Source organism: Staurois parvus, unplaced genomic scaffold (assembly GCF_062004578.1).
Source record: "Staurois parvus isolate SC_StPar_1 unplaced genomic scaffold, SC_StPar_1.0 ptg000338l, whole genome shotgun sequence".
NCBI lineage: Eukaryota > Metazoa > Chordata > Amphibia > Anura > Ranidae > Staurois > Staurois parvus.
Window position 1 is genome coordinate 1,186,382 of NW_028318134.1, and position 26,874 is coordinate 1,213,255.

General features: G+C 44.2%; 1 protein-coding gene across 1 annotated transcript in view; it reads right to left on the reverse strand.

The window, feature by feature from the left end:
* Nucleotides 1-6,959: 6,959 nt before the first annotated feature.
* Nucleotides 6,960-26,874, reverse strand: part of LOC149457036 (uncharacterized) — an 84,335-nt gene continuing 64,420 nt past the window's right edge. Inside the window, exons 7-13 of the mRNA XM_089684149.1 lie at nucleotides 25,456-25,494; nucleotides 23,702-23,801; nucleotides 21,892-21,983; nucleotides 16,105-16,149; nucleotides 12,384-12,440; nucleotides 11,037-11,093; nucleotides 6,960-9,316 (exon numbers count right to left, since the gene is read on the reverse strand). Coding sequence (XP_089540275.1) covers nucleotides 9,312-9,316; nucleotides 11,037-11,093; nucleotides 12,384-12,440; nucleotides 16,105-16,149; nucleotides 21,892-21,983; nucleotides 23,702-23,801; nucleotides 25,456-25,494 — 395 coding nt within the window. The 3' untranslated portion in view covers nucleotides 6,960-9,311. The remainder of the gene's footprint in view (nucleotides 9,317-11,036; nucleotides 11,094-12,383; nucleotides 12,441-16,104; nucleotides 16,150-21,891; nucleotides 21,984-23,701; nucleotides 23,802-25,455; nucleotides 25,495-26,874) is intronic.

Sequence of the window (26,874 nt, forward strand, 5' to 3'; positions counted from 1 at the left end):
TAAAATGGCCAACATGGCCTTTTATTAACAACTCACATTTTAAATACATCAGCATTCCTTATAACGGAAACCAAAGAATTGTTGTTGGTCTTCGAAGGCACCCCCAAACAATCCAAAATGCACCTGCGGACAACCATATACACTAGGCCTCCAGCTGCAACCAACCGTCCGCAGTGCAGCACCACCACCTTCCAGTTAAACCTTGGTTAACTGGGAATGTCCCCCGGGCACCCCATACCACGATGGGTCCCACACCATTGTTTTACCTTCCAAGATGAGAACTGCCTCCAAAGACCAACAACCGCCCACGAACCAACATAACCCCTTTTTTTTTTTTTTCCCGGGAGGGACCCGATACCCAACAAAACAGGGAGGGCAGGAGGGAAGCTCTGATCCTTCCTAACGTCCAGCTCCACTGATGCCCCCTCCACAGAACCCCCCACCCTAAGGTGCCGCAGACCCCACCTACACTCCACCTCTGCCAACCAGATAACCCCACAAGCAAATCCCAACCCCCTGGAGCTAACTTTAACCCTTTCCGTTCCCCTTCACCACTTTGGGGCCTAGTCATGCATGCCTTGCGCTATTTTCCTTCTTTCTTATCTGCTACGGGCATTTCTGGAGCTCTCAGGCTCTAACGTCCACTCCAAACAGATAATTCCAAGGATAATGGCCGGCAACTCGTTGACTCATTGACTTCTGAACAAGTTGCCGGTCATTATCCTTGGAATTACACATTTTTTGGTGCATTTATTATTTTTGTCTGTAAAACATTGCACCAGTGATCAGCAGATTGCTGATGACATGCAGGTCTTCTGCAGATCTGTCAGTGTATCTGTGTTCCCGTACATCCCATACGGGTAGGCAGATACACTAACAGGAAGAATCAATTAACTATCCCAGCGCCGTGGTAATTCATTGAGAACTACAAGACGACAGCCGCAACTAAAGTTGCTCCAGAACTTAGTCAATGAGGTGAAGCTTCACTTGGTGAGGAATACCCAACCACATGCGTGGGAAATTTAAAAAAAAACAGCATCTGGTGCAGCTGTGCATAGTAGCCAATCAGATTCTGACTTCAGCTTCTTCGACTAGACTTTGGCAATAAAACCTGGAAGCTGATTGGTCACTATGCACAGCTGCTCCAGTTTCTGTGTGCACCGGTTTTAGTAAATTACCCCAAGCAACCAGACGAGGCATGGTACCTGGGGAAGGTGAGGCATACTCAAGTACCGAAGGGATCGCTAATTGGGCTCCCTCCCTTGCGGTTTCGTCTCTCGTAGTAATTGGGGGCAGACCAGCTTCACGGAGGCCCTCAGCCTGGTTGTATGATATGGAAGAGCAGGGGCGGACTGACCATTCGAGCACTCGTGCACTGCCCGAGGGCCCAGGGTCAGTAGGGGGCCCCATGAAATGCCCCTGGTACCTTTTATAGGCTTTTATGGGTAAGGACACAGGGGCCCCATGATCCCCTATTGCCTGGGGGCCCCATGAGTTGTCAGTCCACCCCTGGATGATAGAAATTAGCAGAGCTTCCCCTCAGATCTAGAGCAACTGCACTTGCAGTGCACAGACTATTTGCTTTTAGTAAATCAACCCCAATGTGTATTCCAAACTCAAAAAAAAATCCTTTCTATAGATCTGAGACTTCTTTTTTTTACTGCTGTGATCTGACTTCCTGTTAGCGGGTGGCTACAAACAAGACTATGGAATTTGTAGTGTACATACAGCCGTGCACATAACCGCACCTAATGTGCACCGCTCATTGCAAACAAACATAACCGAGGGGGAAAGGAGAGGTTCAAGAGCTCATGGAGGGCGTTACAAGGAGGAAGAAACACACAGTAAGAAATTATTGAACAATAGACTACAGGGACATTAAGTAGTGGATGTGTATGGATTATTTTTGGAGAAGAAAGGATATTGGTTAAGGTCACTTTAGAGGTACTTGCAGCAAGTATCTTTTTTATTAGGTGCACGCTCTAGTAGCTATCTGTAGGTCAGGCAGTGCAGTCATCATCTTTGCTGAACTACTGTTACAGGGCAAAACCCATTTCACCACCCAACCCAATTCCATCCACCTCAACAGAAAGCAGATTGGGAAAGGACACTCTCTACTTTACATTCATTTCCATGCTACAGTCCTTGGCCAGAAAGTGGTGGAAGAGGAGGTGACACAGGCAGAAGAACAATGATATACATACAGAGCCCGACATACAGCTACAAGCAGAGGTGCAGCAATGAAACCGCTATTAGCAACAGACTGCAGCATTTTTAATAGTGTGATAAACACTATATTACCCGCAGTATTGGACCGCCTGCCTTTCCGTGCACATGAACTTTAATGCCCCCCCAGTCTTACTCCATAGGGTTCAGTATTGAGTTGGCCCCGCTCTTTGCAACTATAACAGCTTCAACTCTTCTGGGAAGGCCGTCCACAAGGTTTAGGAGGGTGTCTATGGGAAGGTTGGACCATTCTTCCAGAAGCACATTTGTCAGGTCAGGCACTGATGTCGGGGGAGGAGGCCTGGCTCGCAGTCTCCGCTCTAATTCATCCCAGAGGTGTTCAATGGGGTTGAGGTCAGAACTCTGTGCAGGCCAGTCAAGTTCCTCCACCCCAAACTGGCTCCTCCATGTCTTTATGGACCTTGCTTTGTGCACTGGTGTGCAGTCATGTTGGAACAGGAAGGGGCCATCCCCAAACTCTTCCCACAAAGTTGGGAGCATGAAATTGTCCAAAATGTCGCCTTAAGAGTTCCCTTCACTGGAACTAGGGGGCCAAGCCCAACCCCTGAAAAACAACCCCACACCATAATCCCTCCTCCAGCAAACTTTACATTCAGCACAATGCAGTCAGGCAAGTACCATTCTGGCAACCGCCAAACCCAGACACGTCCATCGGATTGCCAGACAGAGAAGTGTGATTGGTCACTCCAGAGAACATGTCTCCACGGCTCTAGAGTCCAGTGGCGGCGTGTTTTACACCACGGCATCCGACGCTTTGCATTACACTTGGTGATGTAAGGCTTGGATGCAGCTGCTCGGCCATGGAAACCCATTCCATGAAGCTCTCTACGCACTGTTGTTGGGCTCATCTGAAGGCCACACCAAGTTTGGAGGTCTTTAGCTATTGACTCTGCAGACAGTTGGCGACTTCTGCGCACTGGGCGCTTCAGCATGCGCTGACCCCGCCCTGTCATGTGACGTGGCCTACCACTTGGTGGCTGAGTTGCTGTTGTTCCCAGTTGCTTCCACTTTGTTATAATCCCACTAACAGTTGAGCGTGGAATATTTAGTAGCCAGGAAATGTCACGGATGGACTTATTGCCCAGGTGGCCACCTATCACGGGACCACGCTTGGAGTCACTGAGCTCCTGAGAGCGACCCATTCTTTCACCAATGTTTGTAGAAGCAGTCTGCATGCCTAGGGGTTTGATTGTATACACCTGTGTCCATGGAGGGGATTGGAACACCTGAATCAAATGATTTGGAGGGGTGTCCCAATACTTTCAGCAATATTGTGTGTATATATATATATATATATATATATATATGTATTTGCTTATTTATTTTGATAGGTTAAAGTAGAACCAAGGTAGAGGTTATAACCCCATTTGTGTTCCATTTGGGAGATTTCACTTCAATTCCTGGTCAAGTTGCTAGAAAGAAGCCTTTACCATGCCCAGTGAGGCGTGTCAAACTGTTGTTGGTCATATTGTAACCAGACTTTTTTGTGGCATTGGTGTAGTAAAAGCTTCTTTCTGGCAACTCAACCATGCAGCTCATTTTTGTTCAAGTATCATCGTACTGTGCTCTTCGAAACAACCACACCATTATTTTTCAGAGCAGTCTGTAGGATACCTGTGGGGGTTTTACTTTGTTTCCCAAACAATTCTTCTGGCAGTTGCGGCTGCAATTTTTCTTGGGCTACCGGACCTTGGCTTGGTATCAAGAAGTCCCTGAATTTTTCCCTTCTTAATAAGTGATTTAACAGTACTGACTGGCATATATCCGGGGAGACCGGATATAGTGAATGCAGGGTCCTGGGAGAGCGGATATAGTGAATGCAGGGTCCGGGGAGAGCGGATATAGTGAATGCAGGGTCCGGGGAGAGAAGATATAATGAATGCAGGGTCCTGGGAGAGCGCATATAGTGAATGCAGGGTCCGGGGAGAGCAGATATAGTGAATGCAGGGTCCGGGGAGAGCGGATATAGTGAATGCAGGGTCCTGGGAGAGCGAAGAAAGTGAATTTGGGGTCCAGGGAGAGCGGATATAGTGAATGCAGGGTCTGGGGAGAGAGGATATAGTGAATGCAGGGTCCGGGGAGACCGGATATAGTGAATGCGGGGTCCGGGATGAGCGGATATAGTGAATGCGGGGTCCGGGGAGAGCAGATATGGTGAATGCAGGGTCCGGGGAGACCAGATATAGTGAATGCAGGGTCCGGGGAGAGCGGATATAGTGAATGCGGGGTCCGGGGAGAGCGGATATAGTGAATGCGGGGTCCGGGGAGACCGGATATAGTGAATGCAGGGTCCGGGAGGAGCGGATATAGTGAATGCAGGGTCCGGGGAGAGCGGATATAGTGAATGCAGGGTCCTGGGAGACCAGATATAGTGAATGCAGAGTTCGGGGGGAGCAGATATAGTGAATGCAGAGTTCGGGGGGAGCAGATATAGTGAATGCAGGGTCCAGGGTTTAGTAACACTTTAATGCAACAATGAGAACAGAAAGCGCACTTACAGTGACATCCAGTATAGAAGCTTTATTCTACAAACTCATGCAAAAAATAAAAAAATAAAAAATGATGTAAAATATACACAACGGCATTGAAATTGGAAACACATAACATGTAAAATGAATTATAAAGATGAAAGGAAACGATTATTTCCTATTGTTGTTTGCAGAACAGGAAGTCAAATCTCAGGGAGGCACCATGGCTTAAGTTTGCGATACGATTTCTCACATCTATAATATTAAATCATGTCAAACGCCTCTGTGGCAGACTTGCCCAGTTTCAAGCAGAATTTCACGTCTGCTCTTTGTTTTAACTTGGTGTCCATGATGACATAGCAAACGAAGTAATGCACGTGTCAGAACAGCACCAGTTGCACAGCTCCCGATGTACATAAGATGATGTCTTTTGGCGCACTGACTTACGAAGGTCGATGCTCCTTGTGACTGTGCATGCAGCCATGTGCTGCCATCTGTTGGCGTGTTACAAAACTTGCCTTGAAACGTTTTGATACCACCTCGTATCTCAGATATATATAGACCGGTCCTGCTTCTGAACCATGGACGTATTTATTCGCCACAAAAAAAAATCTCAGGTTTTATCAGCAAAGTGATAACGTCAACAAAATAATATTTACAAAACATAAATAAAACAATACATTCATATTAAATCTCAGGTTACATAAAAATACTCCAAAACAACAACCTTCCTCAACCAGGGTTCCGTGGGACCCTGGGGTTCTTCTACAAGTTGCTAGGGGTTCCTCGAGCAAGGGGCAATTTCTGCCTCACAGATAAGTAATCACTGACACCAATGTGTTGGTTGTAAGGTGGAGATTCTTCCAGATGACCACAAAGTGAAGGAACATTCTTCCCATTTACCACCATACTATTGTACCATGAGCTGTAGACATGGCCTGATCCTACAACCTTCCTCAACTGGAGTTCCGTAGGAGCCTAGGGTTCTTCCACAGGTTGCTAGGGGTTCCTTGAGCAAGGGGCAATTTCTGCCTCACAGATAAGTGGCCACTGACACCAATGTGTTGTCTGTAAGGTGGAGATTCTTCCAGATGACCACAAAGTGAAGGAACATTCTTCCCATTTACCACCATACTATTGTACCATGAGCTGTAGACATGGCCTGAGCCTACAGCCTGGTCCCTGAACCATTTCATGGGTTCCTCTCTGTTAAAAGGCTTGAGAAAGGGTGCACTAAAGCCTCACAAAAAACTCGCCTCCGTTACAGGTGAGTAATGGCAGATCATACTGCCTACTGGCTTTCTAACATCTCTCTCCCCATTCAGGTTTTCTACAGAGAACCAGGTTTACCAAAGGAGTTGATATTCTGCACTCAAATTCTGATGGTAATCTACTAAGTGAAGATTTTCAACTTTTCTACTAAATCAACCCCAGGGTCTCCCTCCTCATGCTTTATTCTCTATTATGTATGTTACATATTTAGTCTGGTTGAAAAAAATACACAAGTTCAACCAATAAATGTGTCAACTTCGGTAGGAAGAACAAGACCCCTTTGGTACATGGGTGTGGCTGGGAACTCAAAAATCTCATCAATTGAGTCCCCGATGGAGCATCACCACTAGGTGATTCAGCCTCTCACCCATAATGCCGGCCATACACCAGAGAAAATATTGTTCAAAAACTTTCATTGTTTGGGACGTTCGTTCATTCCTCTAATGTTTACTTTGGTCAAATTGATGATCATTTTCGACTGTAGTTGAGAAAATTTGAAGAAGGATAGAATTTTTTTTTTTTAACAAAAGAAATTCTGATAGTGAATACAGTTTGCCTTTGAGAAAAATCGTACTAATTGTAACAATAGATTATCGAAACCTCTACTTCACGGTTTAGATTCCATTCAATTAGCAGTTACGGACAAAATTTTAAGGGCCTTTTTGACTAAATTAGTTGGATGAACCCACATGGAAGAAAAATATATTTGAAATGCATTTTAAAATATTTTTCCCATATATATTGACATATATTTGAAATCCTACAATTTTAGACATATTCAATATATTTCAAAATATATTTCTATAAATAAATATATACACACACACTGCATGTTTAAATGTGTTATATATATATATATATACGAAAAATATTTTTAAAAATATATTTTTTAAATATATTCTTCAGATTTTTTTTAACATATAAAAAAGTCATTTTAACATATGTTTTTTACATATATTTGTAAATGCATTGGAAAAATGTAGATTTGTTTTTTTTAAAGACATACAGTATATTTGAAATGTATTTTTAAAAATATTTTTCATATATTTTGTAATAAAAATGCATTAACATCAACATACAGTATGCGGTCTAAAAATTGTCCCTAGTATGTGTATGTATGAATGTGAGTTAGGGACCTTAGATTGTACACCCCTTGAGGGTTAGGGACTGATGTGAATGTACAATATATATGTAAAGTGCTGCGTAACATTGATGGCGCTATATAGGTAGCTGAAATAAATAAATATATATTTATTGAAATATATTTTGAAACATATTTTGAAATATATTGAATATGGCCAAAATTGTTGTATTTCAAATATATGTCAATATATTTGGGAAGAATATTTTTAAAATATATTTCAAATATATTTTCTTCCATATGGGAATGATGGCAAGATGGAATACTCTGGTGAGCAATTTTTCAGAATTTCTGTATGGACATTCGAACAAAATCCTACTGGTGTATGGCCAACTTAATAGAAATACCAGTTGATGTTGGAAGGAGCCTTTAAAAATTGCTCCTGGAGTATACAGTAGACCACAGTCTCGGTTGTCCTCATGGGCACTTAATATTGGACTCTCAAGTGTACCCTTCCACTAGACCCTCAAGATAGGCAATAAAGTCTATTTTTATCAGAGCAGAAAAGGATAGGATGCAGGTAGGCTTCAACCTTTTGTTTTCAGGATATTTTTTTCCCAAAGTTCCAGCAGAAAATAGTAAATTATTTAGGACAATGAACACTGAAAGCATAATGCCAGCTTCACGGTATTAATTAAGGTATTCCAGCTTTTAAGTGATTCATTCCGAGTTAAAAAAATCATCTAAGATCCACAAATCTGAAAAGTTTATAAATTCATTCTCAAGAAAATCTAGCAAAAAATGAAGATCCAGTGAAAAAAATGCAAAAAATGTAAAAGTTCCTTTTTGAATAGTGACATGATACAATGTCATTTTAAAGCTAAAGCATGTAGGGTAGAAAAGACTGAAGGTTCCATGACACATATTTGCAGTTCATCCATCTCTTACCCATTCTTCCCATGATCTTTCCATCCCTTAGTGTGGAAGAGGACCTGATGCATTTTATACTGCAGAACATTGGAAAGTATTCATATTCCATTTACGTAGTTGACAGAAGACTTGTTGTTTTTGGCATCTTACAGTCACACCCACTTTTCCTTATCATCAAAAATTGGAGAAAGTCCAGGTGCAGAAGATAAAGTGTGACCTTTGTCACAGTAACATAACATCTTTCATGGCTTCCTTTCTTTATGGCCCAATGGCTTCAAAGATCTACTCACCATTGTAGTTCAATAGATATGACATGGAAGATGAGACACCTTGGTGAATCTAATAAGAATCTTTTGGGCTTGCTGCAAGCAAATGGTTTAATAGCTTCAATTACCTGCCCGCCATTATGGTCCGACTGATACAGTATGAGCATGGAAGATGAGGCAGCTTGGTGAGTCCAATGAGCAATGTGACAGACTCAGCCAGGACAGGGGCTTTTGGAGGGGACTAGGGGCTAGGTTTATACCCACTGATATCCACTGCCTGCCACTGTGGTCCAGTGGGTATGAGGATAGAATATAAGGCACCTTGGTAAGTCCAATGAGAATCTCTTGGGCTTGCTGCAAGCAAGTATTTCAATGGCTTCAATAACCTTCCCACCATTGTGTTCCAACGAGCATGGGGATGGAAGATAAGGCGGCACCTTGGCCAGTCCAATGAGAATCTTTTGGGCTTGCTGCAAGCAAATAGTTCAATGGCTTCAATAACCTGCCCACCATTGTGGACCAACTGACATGAGCATGGAAGATGAGGTACCTTGGTGAGTCCAATGAGCATTGTGACAGACCCAACCAGAACAGGGGATTTTGGAGGGGACTAGGGGCTAAGTTTATACCCACTGCCTGCCACTGTGGTCCATTGGGTATGAGGATAGAAGACAAGGCACCTTGGTAAGTCCAATGAGAATCTCTTCGGCTTGCTCCAAGCGTTTCAATAGCTTCAATAATCTTCCCACCATTGTGGTCCAATGAGCATGGGGATGGAAGATAAGGCGGCACCTTGGGCAGTCCAATGAGGATCTTTTCGGCTTTCTGCAAGCAAATAGTGACCCAATGTCACAACGCTGATTGGCTTGAAGCTGTAAAAATCCTGTCTCATGAACGGGACAGAAGAATTTTTACGAAACACGATCTAGTACAATCTTGATCCAAAAAAGTATATCTGGTGGACATTGAATAAAATGGGGTAAAATTAGCTATTGTGAGAAGTACCCATTGTTAATGGAGGCCTTGTCCATCAGCAAATTAGGTGGTTTAACCTGCAAAGAGAAACACAAATTATTATTTTTTAATTTATAATTAATTTCATAATACACACCTTCAAGCCCTTGCCACCAGGTCAAGAAGATAGGCTCCTCTGTACACCCAATGACGATAACAAGCATGGGCTTGTGCTAAACCAGGGGTCTCCAAATTGTGGCCCGCAGGCCAAATCTAACCCACTACAAGATTGCACCAAGCCTGCAGCTAAAGTCAGGTTTCCTCCTCTGCGCTGTCTTGACCTAAGTCAGTTGGTTGCTAGAACTGCAAGAGGATGGAACTTCCTCCATTAATACCTGTCACCTCCAAGCTCCCGCCTTGCTGCTACACTAACTACAGCCATGCTGTAAGTAAAGTAAGGATGGACCTCTGATGTAAAGGGGGCTTCATAAAGACTCTAGCATTCCAGCACACCTGATTGGCTGCTGCAGCTTTTTCCCCTCCCAGTTTGAGCTCTGCTGTACAAGGACTGCAAGATGCTAAAACCAAGTAAAATGTAGGTACTTACACTGCTTACATAAAAAAAAAACCATGACAAGGGTAGAATATACGCCTTCCAACCTAACCAAGACTGCTAGGCCATACCCTCCACCGCTCCAGCTATACAAAATACGCAAACCAAGTTTTTGGAGTCAAAATGGCCATAGCAGCCTTTTAATAACCAATAAATTATTTCAACATAAATAACATAACATTCCAAAAATTAGAAACAGATGAAAACGTGGTGGTCATTTGAGGGCCATAAACCCAACCTAACTTTTGCGGAAAACATTTTTACATCTTAGGCCCCCAGCTGCAACCCACCGGCTTGGGGACAATCCTACTTATCCCCGGCCACAACACACAGACTCAGAGATAACCCTACTTATCTACAGTGACCACCATTTTACCTATTCCGAGTTAACCCCTTGTTAACCAGAATGTACCGAGGCCCCCATACCACTGATGGGTCCCGAATCTGTCTCCATACAGAATTCTTTCCTCCTCCAAAGGCCAACCACCGCCAAGGCCCCAGTGACAATCCAAACCAAAGCTCGAAGGGGAGCGAGGGTGGGAAGCTTCTTCTTCCAACTTCCCCACTGGACTTCCTGAGATCGGACACTCCTTTTCCTCCCTGTGAACCCTCCCAAACATCCCCATCCAATCAGGTAAGCCATACTCTCAAAACTTCCTACCCTTCTTTTAACCCTGTATGTTGTCCCTCTATTCCCCCCAGTCATGTCATCCCTGCACTTAATTACTTAATTGTTTTTTTTTGCCTACCTTTCATGATGTATTAATAAATACAGAGCTACATTAGTTTGAGTGTTAGATCTGCCTGGTTACGGCCCAGGGTGCCCCCCCACCAAAGGTGGTTCCCTGACTCTCCTGTTCTTCCAGGTAGCCCAGGACCTTGGAAAACAGCGGAAATTTGGAGAGCAGGATCTGACTGAGGAACATCCCTTCCCAGATCCCCCTATGACTAATGATGGCACTTCCTGGTTCACGCCTGTCATTCCTTGGCTACCGTTAGGTCCTTTTATAGCCAAGGCAAAAGGCCAAAGTGCCCCTCCCCCCATGAGTCTATCTGATCAGCATAGGTTGCAGGTCCTGCCCTTTTTGCACCCCCTTCTTGCTGAAGCACCCAAGGTTACCCCCTCTACTGCCTACCCCTCAGCCGCAGCAATCTTCTGCACTGCAGCTCATTCCACATTATTGTAAAACATTGCTCCATCTTACCTATATGGTCATTTCCCAGATTTTCATAATCCGGCATGTCATCATCATCATCGCTGTCTGGAATAAAGGACACAGAACAGAGTTTACCATTTTTGCAGCACATAGTGCAGACATGTTTTTTTTTTTGGGGGGGGGGGCAAGTAGCTGGTCTTGCCTAAGGCACAGAATAGGCTACCACCAGACCTGTAAACAGGACAAATAGAGAAGGGGGATCTCCCTAACACAGACCGCAAATAAAACTGACAGGGGTGCTAATCCCTCTCCACTCCATCCAAAACTAAAGAAAACATGTTTTGCCTTCAGTTACAGTATACTTTAAGCAAAGACAAAGTTATTGCCACACAAACTGACCAATAGAGGAAATGTAAAAACTAGGAATGCACCGACACCCCTTTTTTGATCAGCGAGTATGAGTATCGATACTTTGAGGTGCGATTTGCGCCCATACAAAATGTGAAAACGCAAATTGCACCACAGAGAATAGCATGCAATTTGAACATAAAAGCAATGTGATTCCTATCCTAATCACATGCGGTTTCCCCACTGCTCCTGTGTGAACCAATCAGAAGCCATCTAGCCCGTACTGTCATTCCTGCACTGAGAGGAGAGAAAGCCGCGGGGATTTTAAATCCTCAGAAATGTGAAGTGGCTTTCTTTCGTCACCTTGCAGGGATGACAGTATGGGCTACAGTAGATAGCTTATGATTGGTCAGCACCATGATGGTGCTGACCAATCAAAAGCAGTCTAGCCCGTACTGTCATCCCTGCACTGAGAGGAGAAAAAGCCGCATGGATTTTAAATCCCCAGAAATGCGAAATGGATCTCTCTCCTCACCTTGCAGGGATGACCGTACAGGCTAGATGGCTTCTGATTGTTCAGCAACGTGGTGGTGCTGACCAATCAAAAACAGTCTAGCCCGTACTGTCATTCCTGCACTGAGGGGAAAGAAAGCTGCAGGGATTTTAAATCCCCAGCTTTTCCTTTTATGACAGCATGGGATTGGTGTAGGGAGGTTTCCCACAAACCCGGGTTCACACATAAGCAGTGGGGAATACCAGTATCGGTGCATCCCTAGTAAAAAATACCCTGGCCATTAAGGGGTATATAGGTACAAGATCGAAATAGGTTCAAACATTGTCAAATATTCTGAAAGAGCCCATTCACACCACAGCGAGTGCATTATGGTACAACGCATGCACTTTCTCTCAGGGCACCTCAACGCAATACAGCCCGACGCTGCCGGGGTGAATGGGCAGGAAGAATTGAGGATATTCTAGAAAGGGCATGGCTAGTTGGAGGGGGAGCAGATAGGGTAAAAGACATTTCCGTCACAACATAAAACTCACTGTGATGGGAAGAACTGTGAGGTTTTGCTTCATCCACGTTGACATAATCCAGACTCTCTAACAGAGGGGGAAAAAAAAAAGAACAAAAGCCGTCACCATCTCTACAAAACAAACATGGAGTCAGCCTGGGTTAGGTGCCTGCATTTCTTGGTTTGAAGCCACTGGATTAGCATGAGAGCCAAGCAAACAGTATTTTCAAAAGAGAGGTCAACCTCTGCAGCCTCTGCCCATACAGCTGACCTTTCAATCCAAAATATCCCATCAGTTTGCCCAATAAAACCTGATCCTTCCATCTTATATATGGCAGAGAGTTGCAGCTGTCTACTGCTTCTGATGTCTATCAGGTACTTTGGGGGCAGGGACCTCTTTAGGCAGGGGAGGATCCCAGCCCTGCCCATGCAGCTCACTCAGTGTCAGGGAATCCCACCCACTCTGTGGAGATAAATTATGCAGCAGAAAGAATAAGACTGCGGAGAAAGGCTGCTAGTCACTGTGGAAAGAGTTACCACTGGGTGGCTCTCCAACTATGAATCAGTGAATGATTCAACTCCCTTTTTAACTATAACATTCACTTTGTTTGGAGTGGACTTCTAAAAGGGAACTCCCGGTAGTATACGCCAATCAGCCATACTTTTTATGACCACTGACAGGCAAAGCCAATCACATTGATTATCTTGTTACAATGGCATCTGAAAATGGGTGAGAGATGTTGGGCAGCAAGTGAACAGGTTGTCCCCGAAGCTGAGGTGTTGAATCAGAAAAAATTAGGCATCACAGTTTGTTTGGTATGGGGGTGCTTAGCTGAAGACCAGCCAAAGTGCCCATGCTGACCCGTGTCCACAGCCAAAAGTACCTACAATGGGCACGTGAGCATCAGAACTGGACCACAAAGCAATGGAAGAAGGTAACCTGGTCTGATGAATTCAAGAATGGTTTGAGGAACACAACAACGAGTTTAATGTGATGACTTGGCTAGGTGGGTGTGCGTCGCTTACCTGGAGAAGAGATGGCACAAGGATGCAGTATGGGAAGAAGGCAAGCCAGCAGAGGCAGTATGATGCTTTGGGCAATGTTCTCCTGGGAAACCTTGGATCCTGCCATTCATGTGGATGTTACTTGACACGTACCACTTACCTAAAAACTGTTGCTGACCAAGTACACCCCTTCATGGAAACAGTATTCCTTGATGGCAGTGGCCTATTTCAGCAGAATAATGTGCCCGTCGCACTACAAAAATGGTTTGCGGAACACAACAATGAGTTTGAGGTGTTGCCTTGGCTGGGTGGGTGTGCGTAGCTTACCTGGAGAAGAGATGACACAAGGATGCAGTATGGGAAGAAGGCAAGCTAGCAGAGGCAGTGTAATGCTTTGGGCAATGTTCTCCTGGGAAACCTTGGATCCTGCCATTTATATGGATCTTACTTGACATGTACCACCTACCTAAACACTGTTGCTGACCAAGTACACCCCTTCATGGAAACAGTATTCCTTGATGGCAGTGGCCTATTTCAGCAGATGCACTGCAAAAATGGTTTGAGGAACACAACAATGAGTTTGAAGTGATGGCCTCATAATTCTCCAAATCTCAATCCAACTGAGCATCTGTGGGATGTGCTGGAATAACAAGTCTGATCCATGGAGGCCAGACCTCAAACCTTATAGGACCTTCTACTGATGGCTTGGTGCACAGCAAACCTTCAGAGCTCTAGTGGAGTCCATACTGCAACGAGTCAGGGCTGTTTTGGCGGCAAAAGGGGGACCTACTCAATATTAAATGGCTGGTCATAAAGGTATGACTGTATAGACAATGAACATGATAAATGCTCTTACATACATACTGTATTTAATTAAAGAAGTCAATGAACATTTTTTTATTACAGTGGCCTGTCCCCCAGGGGTCCAACCACATGCAGAGAGATTTTCCCTCAATTGCTGCCCATTTGACTACATTTTGTCACGCAGGAACTGAGGGGAGCTCTCAGCAGCAACATTAACAGGTGTAAAAATATATTTTTTTTTTAGTAGAGAAGGGAAAAGCTAAACACTGGAGAGGCTCACAGTGTGCAGCAAAGTCAGATTAAGCAATTTCAGCAACGGAGAGAAACCTGTACAACTGTGAGATTGCAGGGAAGGCTGGAAGTCAGCTTAAAGTATATTTATTTTTTGGACATTTTAATTTTAGTCTGTGCTCCTTCACTTTCTGTCTGGTAAAATATTCTCAGTGGGATAGGAAGTGATGGTAAATGTCTTTCTAATGGAGCTATAGATAGCAGTAAAGTTCTATTAGGGCTTCTATTAGGGCTTCTAAATAAACAAAACTAGAAAAAAAAGTTTCCAGCTAAACATACACTTTAACATTTAAAAAAAAAAAAAGAAGAAAAACAGAAAAACAGAACCACATTTATTGGTATTTTTGTTTTTTATATCTGCCTAATAAAAGGTAATGTGATAATTATTATTACTATTATTACTATTTTTATTATTAACAATAATAGTAATAATACAAACATATTATTGTGTATAATAATTTATAATAAGAATGTCTTATTACTATCATCACCATCACTGATATTATTATTATTAACAATAATAATAATAGCACTATAAAAAATTATCATCATCATCAATAATAATATGTTTTTTTAATTATAAATATTATTATCAATAATAGTAATAATAACAACAATAATAAAAAAAATATTATTATTATCATCATTAATAATACTAAATAATAATAATATTGTTAAAAATCATAATAATTTATTTTAGCACTAATATCTACTTCTAGACCAGTGATGTACCCGGTGGTTATACTGGGGTGATGCCTGCAGCTGCACTTCCAGTTTATTCTGAAACTTTCGGCGCCATTTTTAAAAATCTGAAAGCATTAAACATACCAATCTTGGTGTTTTGAAAGCTTTCAAGTGCAGGAGGGATTTGGGATCTTATACACCCCAAATTCCTCCAAAAAGAGTACCTGTCACTTGTCTATTGCTGTCCTTGTGACAGCAATAAAAGTGAGCAAAAGAAAAAAAAAATAAAACAACAGTGTAAAAAAAAAATTAAAAATATTAATAAAAAAAACTAATTAAAGTGCCCCCATTCCCCCTGTGCTCACACACAAAGGTGAATGCACACGTTGGTCCCACACACGCAGTGATCGTCCCACACATGTGAGCTATGGCTGCAAACGTCAGATCATGGGCAGTAATTCTAGCACCAGACCTCCTCTGTAAATCTAAAGAGGTAACTTGTAAAGGCTTTTAAAGGGTCAACTATGAATAATAAAATGTGTCATTTGTTGCCTCTTCACGGGTATGCGCAATTTTAAAACGTGACATGTTTGGTATCTATTTACTCAGCGTAGCATAATTTTTTTTTATTCAGCTATGTATTGTGTTTTTTTGCAATAACATTCAAAAAAGTGTATTTTTTTCCAGCAAAATGTTTTTGAAAGACCACTGCACAAATACTGTGTGACGTAAAAAATGCAAAAACCACCAATTTATTCTCTAGGGCCTCTATTTTAAAAAAATATCTAATGTTTGGGGGTTCTAAGACATTTTCTAACAAAAAAATACTGATTTTAAAATGTAAGCAAAAAGTACCAGAAAAGGCTTTGGGCTGAAGTGGTTAATATTATTATTATTATTATTTTTATTATACTCATCATTTTCATCATCACCACATAAACCTCAGTATGACTTGGTTGGGAACTTACCCTTAGAATCCCTCACGTTTACATAGTTGTTGTCATCTGTTGCTTCTGAAAAAGGGTAAATTCTCTGTTACTTGGAAATTTAAATCAATATCTTCAGTCAATCAGACATAGAGACATTAACTTCTTGGCCTTCTCACTAACCAGCTGATGTGTTCCAGCCTATCTGAAAATTATTAATTGTAAGGGTTCATTCACATCATCATGTTTTGATACATTGTGCATCAAAGTGTTACTAAACCCCAGGACTCTGCATTCACTATTTCTGCTCTCCCCGAACCCCGCATTCACTATATCCGCTCTCCCCGGACCCCGCATTCTCTATATCCGCTCTCCCCAGACCCTGCATTCACTATATCCGCTCTCCCCGGACCCCGCATTCACTATATCCGGTCTCCCCGGACCCTGCATTCACTATATCCGCTCTCCATGGACCCTGCATTCACTATATCCGCTCTCCCCGGACCGTGCATTCACTATATCCGCTCTCCATGGACCCTGCATTCACTATATCCGTTTTCCCTGGACCCTGCATTCACTATATTCGCTCTCCCCGGACCCTGCATTCACTATATCCATTTTCCCTGGACCCTGCATTCACTATATCCGTTTTCCCCGGACCCTGCATTCACTATATCCACTCTCCCTGGACCCCGCATTCACTATATCCGCTCTCCCCGGACCCTGCATTCTCTATATCTGCTCTCCCCGGACCCTGCATTCACTATATCCTATATAATAATGCAATTATTTGAGTAAATATAAACTGCTAAATACCTTTTCTCATCAGCAGTTAGAGCAGATGTGCGATTTTTAACAATGTCCAGCAAAGCACTGACAAAAGCTTGTAGGAGGAGTTTTCATTCTCTTGATTGTCCTATGAGGCTGCATAACCCCTGACCCCCTAACTGGACAGTGCTGATTAGCCCTGTGCTGATCTCATGCACTCTCCCAAGAAAAAAACAAAAACATTCTAGCAATACACACCAAACTGAGCATATGTGGCTTGCCCCCAAGGCTCTGTACTATCAGCAGAAGGATCGAGGACAGTAGAAGAAGGGGAGTGTGATGGGAGTCACTTTGGGTGGGGGGACCATGGAACACAGCTCACTTTGGAGAGGTGGGTAGACCCCGGTCTTAGCTCCCCATATCCCTCTTATGTGTAAATCACCCTGTGCCTGTTAGGGGTACAGGGTGATCTATCCTAATATTGCGCGGGCTTTGTCTCAGACGTGTAGACATGTTAAGGAGATAGGTGGGGTGGGGGTTGTTGATTGTTTGATGTTATGTGGCTGCTTCCCATTGTTCTATTGTGTGTCTGGCTTGGGAGCAAACTATTGTGGGATGTATGTGTTTATGTGTATTAGCTTAGTGGGGGGTGTCTCCAGCAGCCCTCCCTCCTGATGGGACTGTCTGCTGGTGTGAAGTTTGAATACCTGTGTGTCTCTTGTTACTAAATGTAGATTGCCCCACCCTGTGTCATTATGCAGGGAGGGGGGATTGCCCCCTGAGTGTATATATCTTGTATCTGTGTTCAAATAAAGTCGTCTACCTCCTGGTTTACTTCAAGACTGGTGTCTAGTCTTGTATGGTCAGGTGTGGTGTCTGTGGTCGGTGTTCGGACGGGGAAGCGGTATTCTTACGGAAGTACTCAAGCGCAGTCTGGGTCGGTTCCGTTACAGGGAGGAGCAGAGAAGACAGGATCAAACAGTCTGTTTACACCATGCGGATGATTAACCCCTTAGGTTCCAGTGTGAGTATAACAAGCATGCTTTACTGCATCTACAGACTGATTTTCCTGTTGTGGGTTTAGTAACACTTTAAACGCATGTATTAGGGAGGCCATTCGTTTGACCACCAAAAAAAGCACACGCACCATTTCTTTCAAAGCAACACACCACAACGCGCTGTAGAGTCATTGAGGGAGCCTGGAGACAACCCATAGATACAGTGGAAGAGTGAGCGTAGCCACCTAAGGTCAGGGAGTGTGTCATTCACATGTGCATGTAGGAGCGCCTCGCTGATGTCCAGTGCTGCCCAGGGGCGGACTGACAACTCATGGGGCCCCCGGGCAATAGGGGATCATGGGGCCCCTGTGTCCTTGCCCAAACTCAAAAAAGCCTATGAAAAAGGTACCAGGGGCACCTCATGGGGCCCCCTACTGACCCCGGGCCCTCGGGCAGTGCCCGAGTTTCCAAATGGTCAGTCCGCCCCTGGTGCTGCCCCTTCCTATCCTAGTCTATGCAGGTGATGACAGGATGCCCCTATCAAGACTCGGGTAATTATGATAGAAAATAATAAGTGACTCTATAGACCGCAGTAGAAATATCTGCAAGGAGTTCAGTTTCAATGACATTCTGCAGTTCGCAGACAAATATGTGAACCAGTCTCTTTTTTTTGCTGCTACAATCATCGGTCAGATGCAGAAAACGCTCATAAGCAGCAGGTATTTTACGTACCCTTTGACTGGGCTGGACCTTCCACATTCACATAAATCACTGGAAAGACACAAGCATGGTTATTTGTGTTTCTTTCTTCAACTGAAATATGGAGTTTAGCCTCTGAAACGATACTATGCGGACATATCACACCTACTGTCAATGAGCTGCTTGGACATCCCATTCCAAAACCATGGCCATTAATATGGAGCTGGCTATACCATCCTCCACTCTTCTAGGAAGGCGAGATTTTGAAGTGTGTCTCTGGGAAATTGTGCCCATTGGTGAGGTCATGTACTGATTTTGGATGAGAAGCCCTAGCTCATGATCGACGTTACAATTCATTCTGAAAGGTGCGGTAGCATTGAGTTCGGGTAAAATGGGTAGCAGGGTGCATTGGTGGAGGATGCTCTGGAGGAATGGCAGCCCAGTGATGGATGATGTTTGGGAAAACCGGTACTGAGTGGAAGCAAACTCTGTGCAGAAGGTGAAACAGGAAGGCGCTTCTACATTCAGTATTCCAAGGTCAACTTTTAATAAAAGCGGTTCAAAGTGTTTTCAAACCGCTTTCATTAACCACTTCCAGACCGGACACTTTTACCCCCTTCCTGACCAGGGCAATTTTCAGCGCTATCACACTTTGAATGACAATTGCGCAGTCATGCAACACTGTACCCAAATTAATTTTTTACCATTTTTTGGAGACAGATAAAGCTTTATTTTGGTGGTATTTATTCACCGCTGGGATTTTTATTTTCTTTGCTATGTAAATAAAAAAGTCCAAAAATTTTGAAAAAAAGTGTTTTTTTTATAAAATTTTGCAAAGAAATAATATTTCATCATAAATCTTGGCCAAAATTTATTCCGTTATCTTTTTAGTAAAAAAAAAAATCCAAATTAGTTTATAACCAAAAAGTATAATTTTTAAACATTTTCTTTTACATTTTTATTTTTTTTTTATATTATTTTTTATTTATTTATTTTTTTTACGTACTGTCACCCTAGCAGTACAGTGTCACCATGGTGACACTGTACTACTTGTGGGGGGTGATGAAGATTTTTTTTTTTTTTTTTACACTGATTGCTTTTACACCCATATAAGATGTAAAAGCAATCATTTCTCTTTCTCTCTGTCTGCATTCTTGCAGCCATTGAGAAATACTGTGTGAGCTGTGATTGGTCACAGCTTGTCACATGGTACAAGGCTGTTGTGAATAGCCTTGTACCATGTGACCTCTGTGATCATTCACAGATTTCACACGTAGTAAGCAATGATGTCACAAGTGACATCTTGCTTACTACTTTACATGTGATCACATGATCGAGGTCCCGCCCGATGATTGGTGTTCCACTGTGTCCGGAGGACACAGCGGGCACCGGATCGCGGTGCTGCGTGCTCCCAGGGTGCAAGCAGGGTGCGGGGAGGCCGTTTATAAACGGCCACCCAACCCTACACTGCCACCATCCGGCCGTTTATATACAACGGCCGGTCGGGAAGTGGTTAAAAGTTGACCTTGGAATACTGCACTTAGAAGCGCCTTCCTGTTTCATCTTCTTCAGTATTGAGTTTGGGGCTCCTGTGGTGCACATAGGACAATTTGTGAATCGTGGTGTCACTGTAAATGATCTAATTGAATACTTGCTTTGGCCTTGATAAAGGCGGTGAGTTGTGTGCTGGAGTGCAGGTATTATTGGGGTGTGAGCAAAGTGTTTGCAAAGGGCTGGAAGAGAGAGTAAGTTGTGTGCTGGAGGTAAGATCTTACTGGTGGTGCATGCTTAGGGTTTGGTGGGCCACCCAGGGTTCTCATGAAGCTTGAGGGGGGATGTGTGTCTCATTAAGAGAAAACTGGCCTTTTAGTTTTCTCCAGGATTAGTAAATCCTGGAATAGGTTCTGGGGCCTAGAGGCTTTGTAGAGCATAAGATGGGATGGAGCCATCAACACTGGTTCCATATTTTGAAGGTGACCAGCACCTATTGATTGTGCAGGTGTGTATATGCCTTATGATATAGGAGCTGAGTAGAATTCAGGGTTCCACCCTCCTCACCAAACCATTCTGCTGCCAGGGAGAAGGCTTCATCCCATCCAATGCTCTACAAAGCCTCAGGGATCCAGGTCCCACACCAGAAATGTATAATCCTGGAGACACCAAAAGGCCAGTCTTCTCTTAATGAGACACATATCTCCAAGCCCCTCAACATTCATAGAGGAGAACCCTGGGTATCACCACACCATTGGGTGCCAGGGAGTCTTGGGTGTATGCAGATAAGCTACGAGTGTTTTGTTTCTGACCTCTGATCTGCCTGATGTGAGAGAAAGGTCAAAGGCCAGACCAGGGGCAGACTGACCATTTGGAAACTCGGGCACTGCCCGAGGGCCCGGGGTCAGTAGGGGGCCCCATGAGATGCCCCTGGTACCTTTTTCATAGGCTTTTTTGAGTTTGGGCAAGGACACAGGGGCCCCATGATCCCCTATTGCCCGGGAGCCCCATGAGTTGTCAGTCCGCCCCTGGGCCAGACTCAAAACATTCCCTGATTTCTTTCTGACCTGCCTGAACTGAGAGAAAGGTCAAAGACCAGACTCAAAACATTCCCTGATTTCTTTCTGACCTGCCTGATCTGAGAGAAAGGTCAAAGGCCAGACTCAAGACATTCCATGATTTCTTTCTGACCTGCTTAAACTGAGAAAAAGGTCAAAGGCCAGACTCAAAACACTATCAGTGCGTCTGCACCAGGGGCGGACTGACAACTCATGGGGCCCCCGGGCAATAGGGGATCATGGGGCCCCTATGTCCTTGCCCAAACTCAAAAAAGCCTATGAAAAAGGTACCAGGGGCATCTCATGGGGCCCCCTACTGACCCCGGGCCCACAGGCAGTGCCTGAGTTTCCAAATGGTCAGTCCACCCCTGGTCTGCACACACCTGCGACTCTCCGGCAGCACATTGGTCTCCTGGGGAGGGAGAAGCACTGAACTTTACTCAGCTCTCATACTATAATGCCTGTGCATATCTGAACAATTAATAGGTACTGGTCACCATCAAATCAAGCATTGAAGGTTGGAGGCTTCATCCCATTCAATTCTCTACAAAGCCTCCAGGCTCCAGGACCCTATCCTGGAAAAAACTGACAAACATGCCAAAGCTTCTCAACCTGCACAGGTGAGAACCTTGGGTTCCACCAAACCTTTATTACACCGTGACACAAGGCAGCCCCATCACAGTATATACACAGGTGGTCTTCTCTGCTCTTTGAAAAACTGTCATTAACTGTATAAACTACCAAAAAGCAAAAATGTACTAATAATTCTTAAGTTAAAAAAAATCATATGTACACGCCCTAAAAGTGATTTGTACCTGAGGACAGGCTCTCCCGGTTGACGAGGGCAGAACAGGACTCCATCTCTGCTTCTGGTGGCTTTGTACTGCTGTCATCAGGAAGCACCTCGCTGTACAGACACGAACAAAAAGAAAAGAAACATGTCTGAGCAAAAACTGCGTGGTACAGATTTTTATTAAGAGTTTGTATACATGGGTCTATCTTTGTTCAAGAACACCCAATGCAAATCAAGGGGCATGCATAAGCAGCTTGATGCAGCTTAGAGGGAGGTCAACTGCAAGGCCGAATAAGGTCAAATGTGAGTCAGAAAAGGTCAATTGCAAATCAGACTAAAGTCAATGCAGGTCAAAATGAGGTCAACTGCAAGTCAGAATAAGGTCAATGCAGGTCACAATAAGGTCAATTGCAAATCAGACTAAGGTCAATGCAGGTCAAGATAAGGTCAACTGCAAGTCAGTATAAGGTCAATGCAGGTCAAGATAAGGTCAACTGCAAATCAGAATACGGTCAATGCAGGTCAAAATGAGGTCAAATGCAAATCAGCATAAGGACAATGCAGGTCAAGAAAAGGTCAACTTCAAATCAGAATAAGGTCAATGCAGGTCAAAATAAGGTCAACTGCAAGTCAGAATAGGGTCAATGCAGGTCAAAATAATAGCAGCTGCTAGCGATAATGGCAAGTAAAGCCGGCAGGCGGGTTGTACCTTAGTTGATCGATCGATCAACTTGGTACATTCAGCCTGCCCACACACAGTTCGAATCTCGTCCTGCTCAGCAGGATTTGAGCAGTTTATGGCTGGCCTAAGGGGAGAGAACACAAGGGGGAAAGGGGGCTTCTTTGAGGGGGGCACAGAGCCTGAGCTTTAAATGAGATAAATATAGAGCTATCCTTTCTGCATCTTCCTTCCAAAAATGCTCCCTCTCTGCTCGGTCACCACAATTTCTGTCCCCTTAACGGTGTCAGTTTGCCTACTGAGTCTGGTTGACCATCTGGCTTTCTCTAGGGCTTCCAGAATATTACTAAGTCTACTACTTTTTTATGCTAGGAAGACCATTGTGTTGACCTGGAAATCTGATAACCCTTCCCTACCTTAGGCCATTGGAAGAAGCTGGTCAACGCAGTGATTCCCCCATATAAAATGACATATCTCTCCCGAGGTTGCCCAAATAAACTTCCTAAAGTTTGGACTATCCAGTTGGAATCCTCCTCTACTGCCAGTGCTGAAGAGCATATCGTTTCTGTTTAATCTCATGCTCAACCCTCCATAAATATCTCTACATGGTGGGAGATTGGTGAAGGGTTGTCGTCTGGGGTCTCCATTATATGTACCCCTCCTGCCTTACCCAACCCCCTTGAGGGGGGATGGGAGTAACAGGGAACTGATTCTCAGCACTTTTTGTGATATGGTCCAACATACTCATTAGGTACCTGATCTCTCGCCTGTAATTTCTTGAATGTTGCCAAATTTCTGTTTCTGATTTGTTTCCAATCTCACCAAGTATATTCCTGACCTCAACACTGAGGATTGTTCAGGTTGAGTTGGGCTATGGGTGTTAATGTAGCTATCTGGGGGGTTTTTTGAGCCGGGGAATGCCCCAAGGCTATGTTTTATAACTTTTATTTAATAAGGCAATAAAAAAAATAAAAAAAAAATGCTCCCAATCCATTGAGAACAATGCAGATCAGGACTTCTGACTCAGATAGTGACTCAGAAAAACATTGGTAGCATTGGATCAGCAGGACAGCCAGGCAACTGGTATTCTCAGTAGGAGAGGACAGTGATAGTTTTCTATGAAAACCAACTCTATGTCGTTTTTTTTTCTTACATGTAGCCCGGGGTGGGCTTGGAGTCATTGGAGTAGTTGGAATAGTTATCATACTCATGGTCTTCATCCTCCTCCTCTTGTTTTTTAGAGGTTGGAAGCCCTATGAAAAAAATACATACATTTGCACTATGTTTATACACTTGGAAAGCAATGTTTTAGGTCTGTTTATCCACCAACTTAGGGTCCCCCTGGCTCATGCGCTTCTGCAGGGTTATAGGCAAGGACCTTAGGCAGCGATCCATGCCCGCATTCTCCACCATATGCGATCTGTGGGTAAGTAGCTGGTAAAATGGTCCCTGGAGTGAGCAACATTTTTCAGGCACAGATACCAGTCCAGTATTTGCAGGTACTGCATGGTGCTCCAGAAATAAACAGTTCCAAAACCCGAGCCGTGTTTCGGCACTAACTACACAAAAGGCAATCCTCTCAGGCTTTCCAAGCCTAGCACTTGTCAGCCTCCACATACACAGCTACTCCATCAGCTGATGACTACCTCTTATCAGTTACATTGTTCTCAGTTATCTCTGAAAATTTCAGAACATCTCTCTTATGTTATGGAGGGGAGGCGGAGGTGTTCTGTAGTACTGTCCTAGGGTGACAACACTGCTCCTCCACTACTATAACTCTTCTGCGGATTTCATTTTTTTCAAATACAAGCAGTTTACGAGTTACAAACATCCGACTTACATAGTTACATAGTCAGTCTGGTTGGAAAAAGACAAAAGTCCTTCCAGTTCAACCATTAAAAAAAAAAAAAAAAGTTATAATCCTACACCCACAGTTGATCCAGAGGAAGGCAAAAAAAACCCAGCAAAGCACGATCCAATTTGCTCCTGCAGGGGAAAAAAATCCTTCCTGATTCCCCGAGAGGCAATCAGATATTCCCTGCATATGACTCATATTTAAAAACGGAGGCAGAATGTGGGGCAGCACAGTGGCTAAATGGTTAGCACTTCTGCCTGGTAGCACTATGGTCATTGGTTCAAATCCCAACCTCAGCACCACATGCCTAGAGTTTGAATGTTCTCCCTGTGCCTGCGTGGGTTTCCTCTGGGTACAACAGTTTCCTCCCACACTGCAAAGACATGCTGGTAGGAAAATTGGCTCCTGTCTAAATTGTCCCTAGTATGTGTATGTATGAATGTGAGTTAGGGACCTTAGATTGTACACCCCTTGAGGGTTAGGGACCTTAGATTGTACCCCCCTTGAGGGTTAGGGACCTTAGATTGTACACCCCTTGAGGGTTAGGGATCTTAGATTGTACCCCCCTTGAGGGTTAGGGACCTTAGATTGTACACCCCTTGAGGGTTAGGGACCTTAGATTGTACACCCCTTGAGGGTTAGGGACTGATGTGAATGTACAATATATATGTAAAGTGCTGTGTAAATTGATGGCGCTATATAAGTACCTGAAATAAATAGAGTGCTGTCACACTGGCCCCAGAAATCACTGGGTAGCCATCTTGCTGCCTCCTACTATCCAGAGGAGCCATCAGCAATCCCCCATCACTACATGGCCAGTTAATCTTTCCCTATGCTATCCAAAACTTAAAAATAATTGACTGGAGTTGCACTTAACCTTTCCAACTTGCATACAAATTCAACTTAAGAACAAACCTACAGAACCTATCTTGTCCTCAACCCAAGGACTGCCTGTAACCTGGAAAATGAACTAGAGGACATAAAACAGTGATATCTGAGGGTTTGGATGATTCTTTGGAAAAACCTGGAAATGATGAGGGTGGAGCCCCTACCTGGAGAGAGGGGTGCCGAGTCAAAACCGGATGGGAATCCTGCAACAAGAGAAAACACTGCCATCAATTACAAAGAAATGGGTAGAATGCAAACATTTAAATCTGCCCCCAACCCCATTAGTCGTAGTATAGTCCCATCCCAGCAGGGCCATTTACTGATATTTATTAACATAGTACAGTGATCTCCAAACCAGATGTTGCCCCTTGCGTGCTTCTATCTGGCCCTTGGGGCACTATTCCCCCCACTGACACCAACGATGGGGCACAATTCCTTCCACTGACACCAACGATGGGGCACAATTCCCCCCACTGACACCAATGATGGGGCTCAATTCCCCCCACTGACACCAACGATGGGGCACAATTCCTTCCACTGACACCAACGATGGGGCACAATTCCTTCCACTAACACCAATGATGGGGCTCAATTCCCTCCACTGACACTAACAATGGGGCACAATTCCCCCCACTGACACCAACAATGGGGCACAATTCCTTCCACTGACACCAAAGATGGGGCACAATTCCCCCCCACTGAAACTAATGATGGGGCACATTTCCCCCCACTGACTAACAATGGGGCACAATTGCCCCCACTGACACCAACGATGGGGCACAATTCCCCCCACTGACACCAACGATGGTGCACAATTCCTTCCACTGAAACCAAGGATGGGGCACAATTCCTTCCACTGACACCAAGGATGGGGCACAATTCCTTCCACTGACACCAAGGATGGGGCACAATTCCTTCCACTGACACCAAGGATGGGGCACAATTCCTTCCACTGACACCAACGATGGGGCACAATTCCTTCCACTTACACCAACGATGGGGCACAATTCCCCCCACTGACACAAATGATGGGGCACAATTACCCCCACTGGCATCAACAATGGGGCACAATTACCCCCACTGGCATCAACAATGGGGCACAATTACCCCCACTGGCATCAACAATGGGGCACAATTCCTTCCACTGACACCAAGGTTGGGGCACAATTCCTTCCACTGACACCAACGATGGGGCACAATTCCTTCCACTTACACCAACGATGGGGCACAATTCCTTCCACTTACACCAACGATGGGGCACAATTCCCCCCACTGACACAAATGATGGGGCACAATTACCCCCACTGGCATCAACAATGGGGCACAATTACCCCCACTGGCATCAACAATGGGGCACAATTACCCCCACTGGCATCAACAATGGGGCACAATTCCTTCCACTGACACCAAGGTTGGGGCACAATTCCTTCCACTGACACCAAGGATGGGGCACAATTCCTTCCACTGACACTAACGATGGGGCACAATTACCCCCACTGACACCAACGATGGGGCACAATTACCCCCACTGACACCAACGATGGGGCACAATTCCTTCCACTGACACCAAAGATGGGGCATTG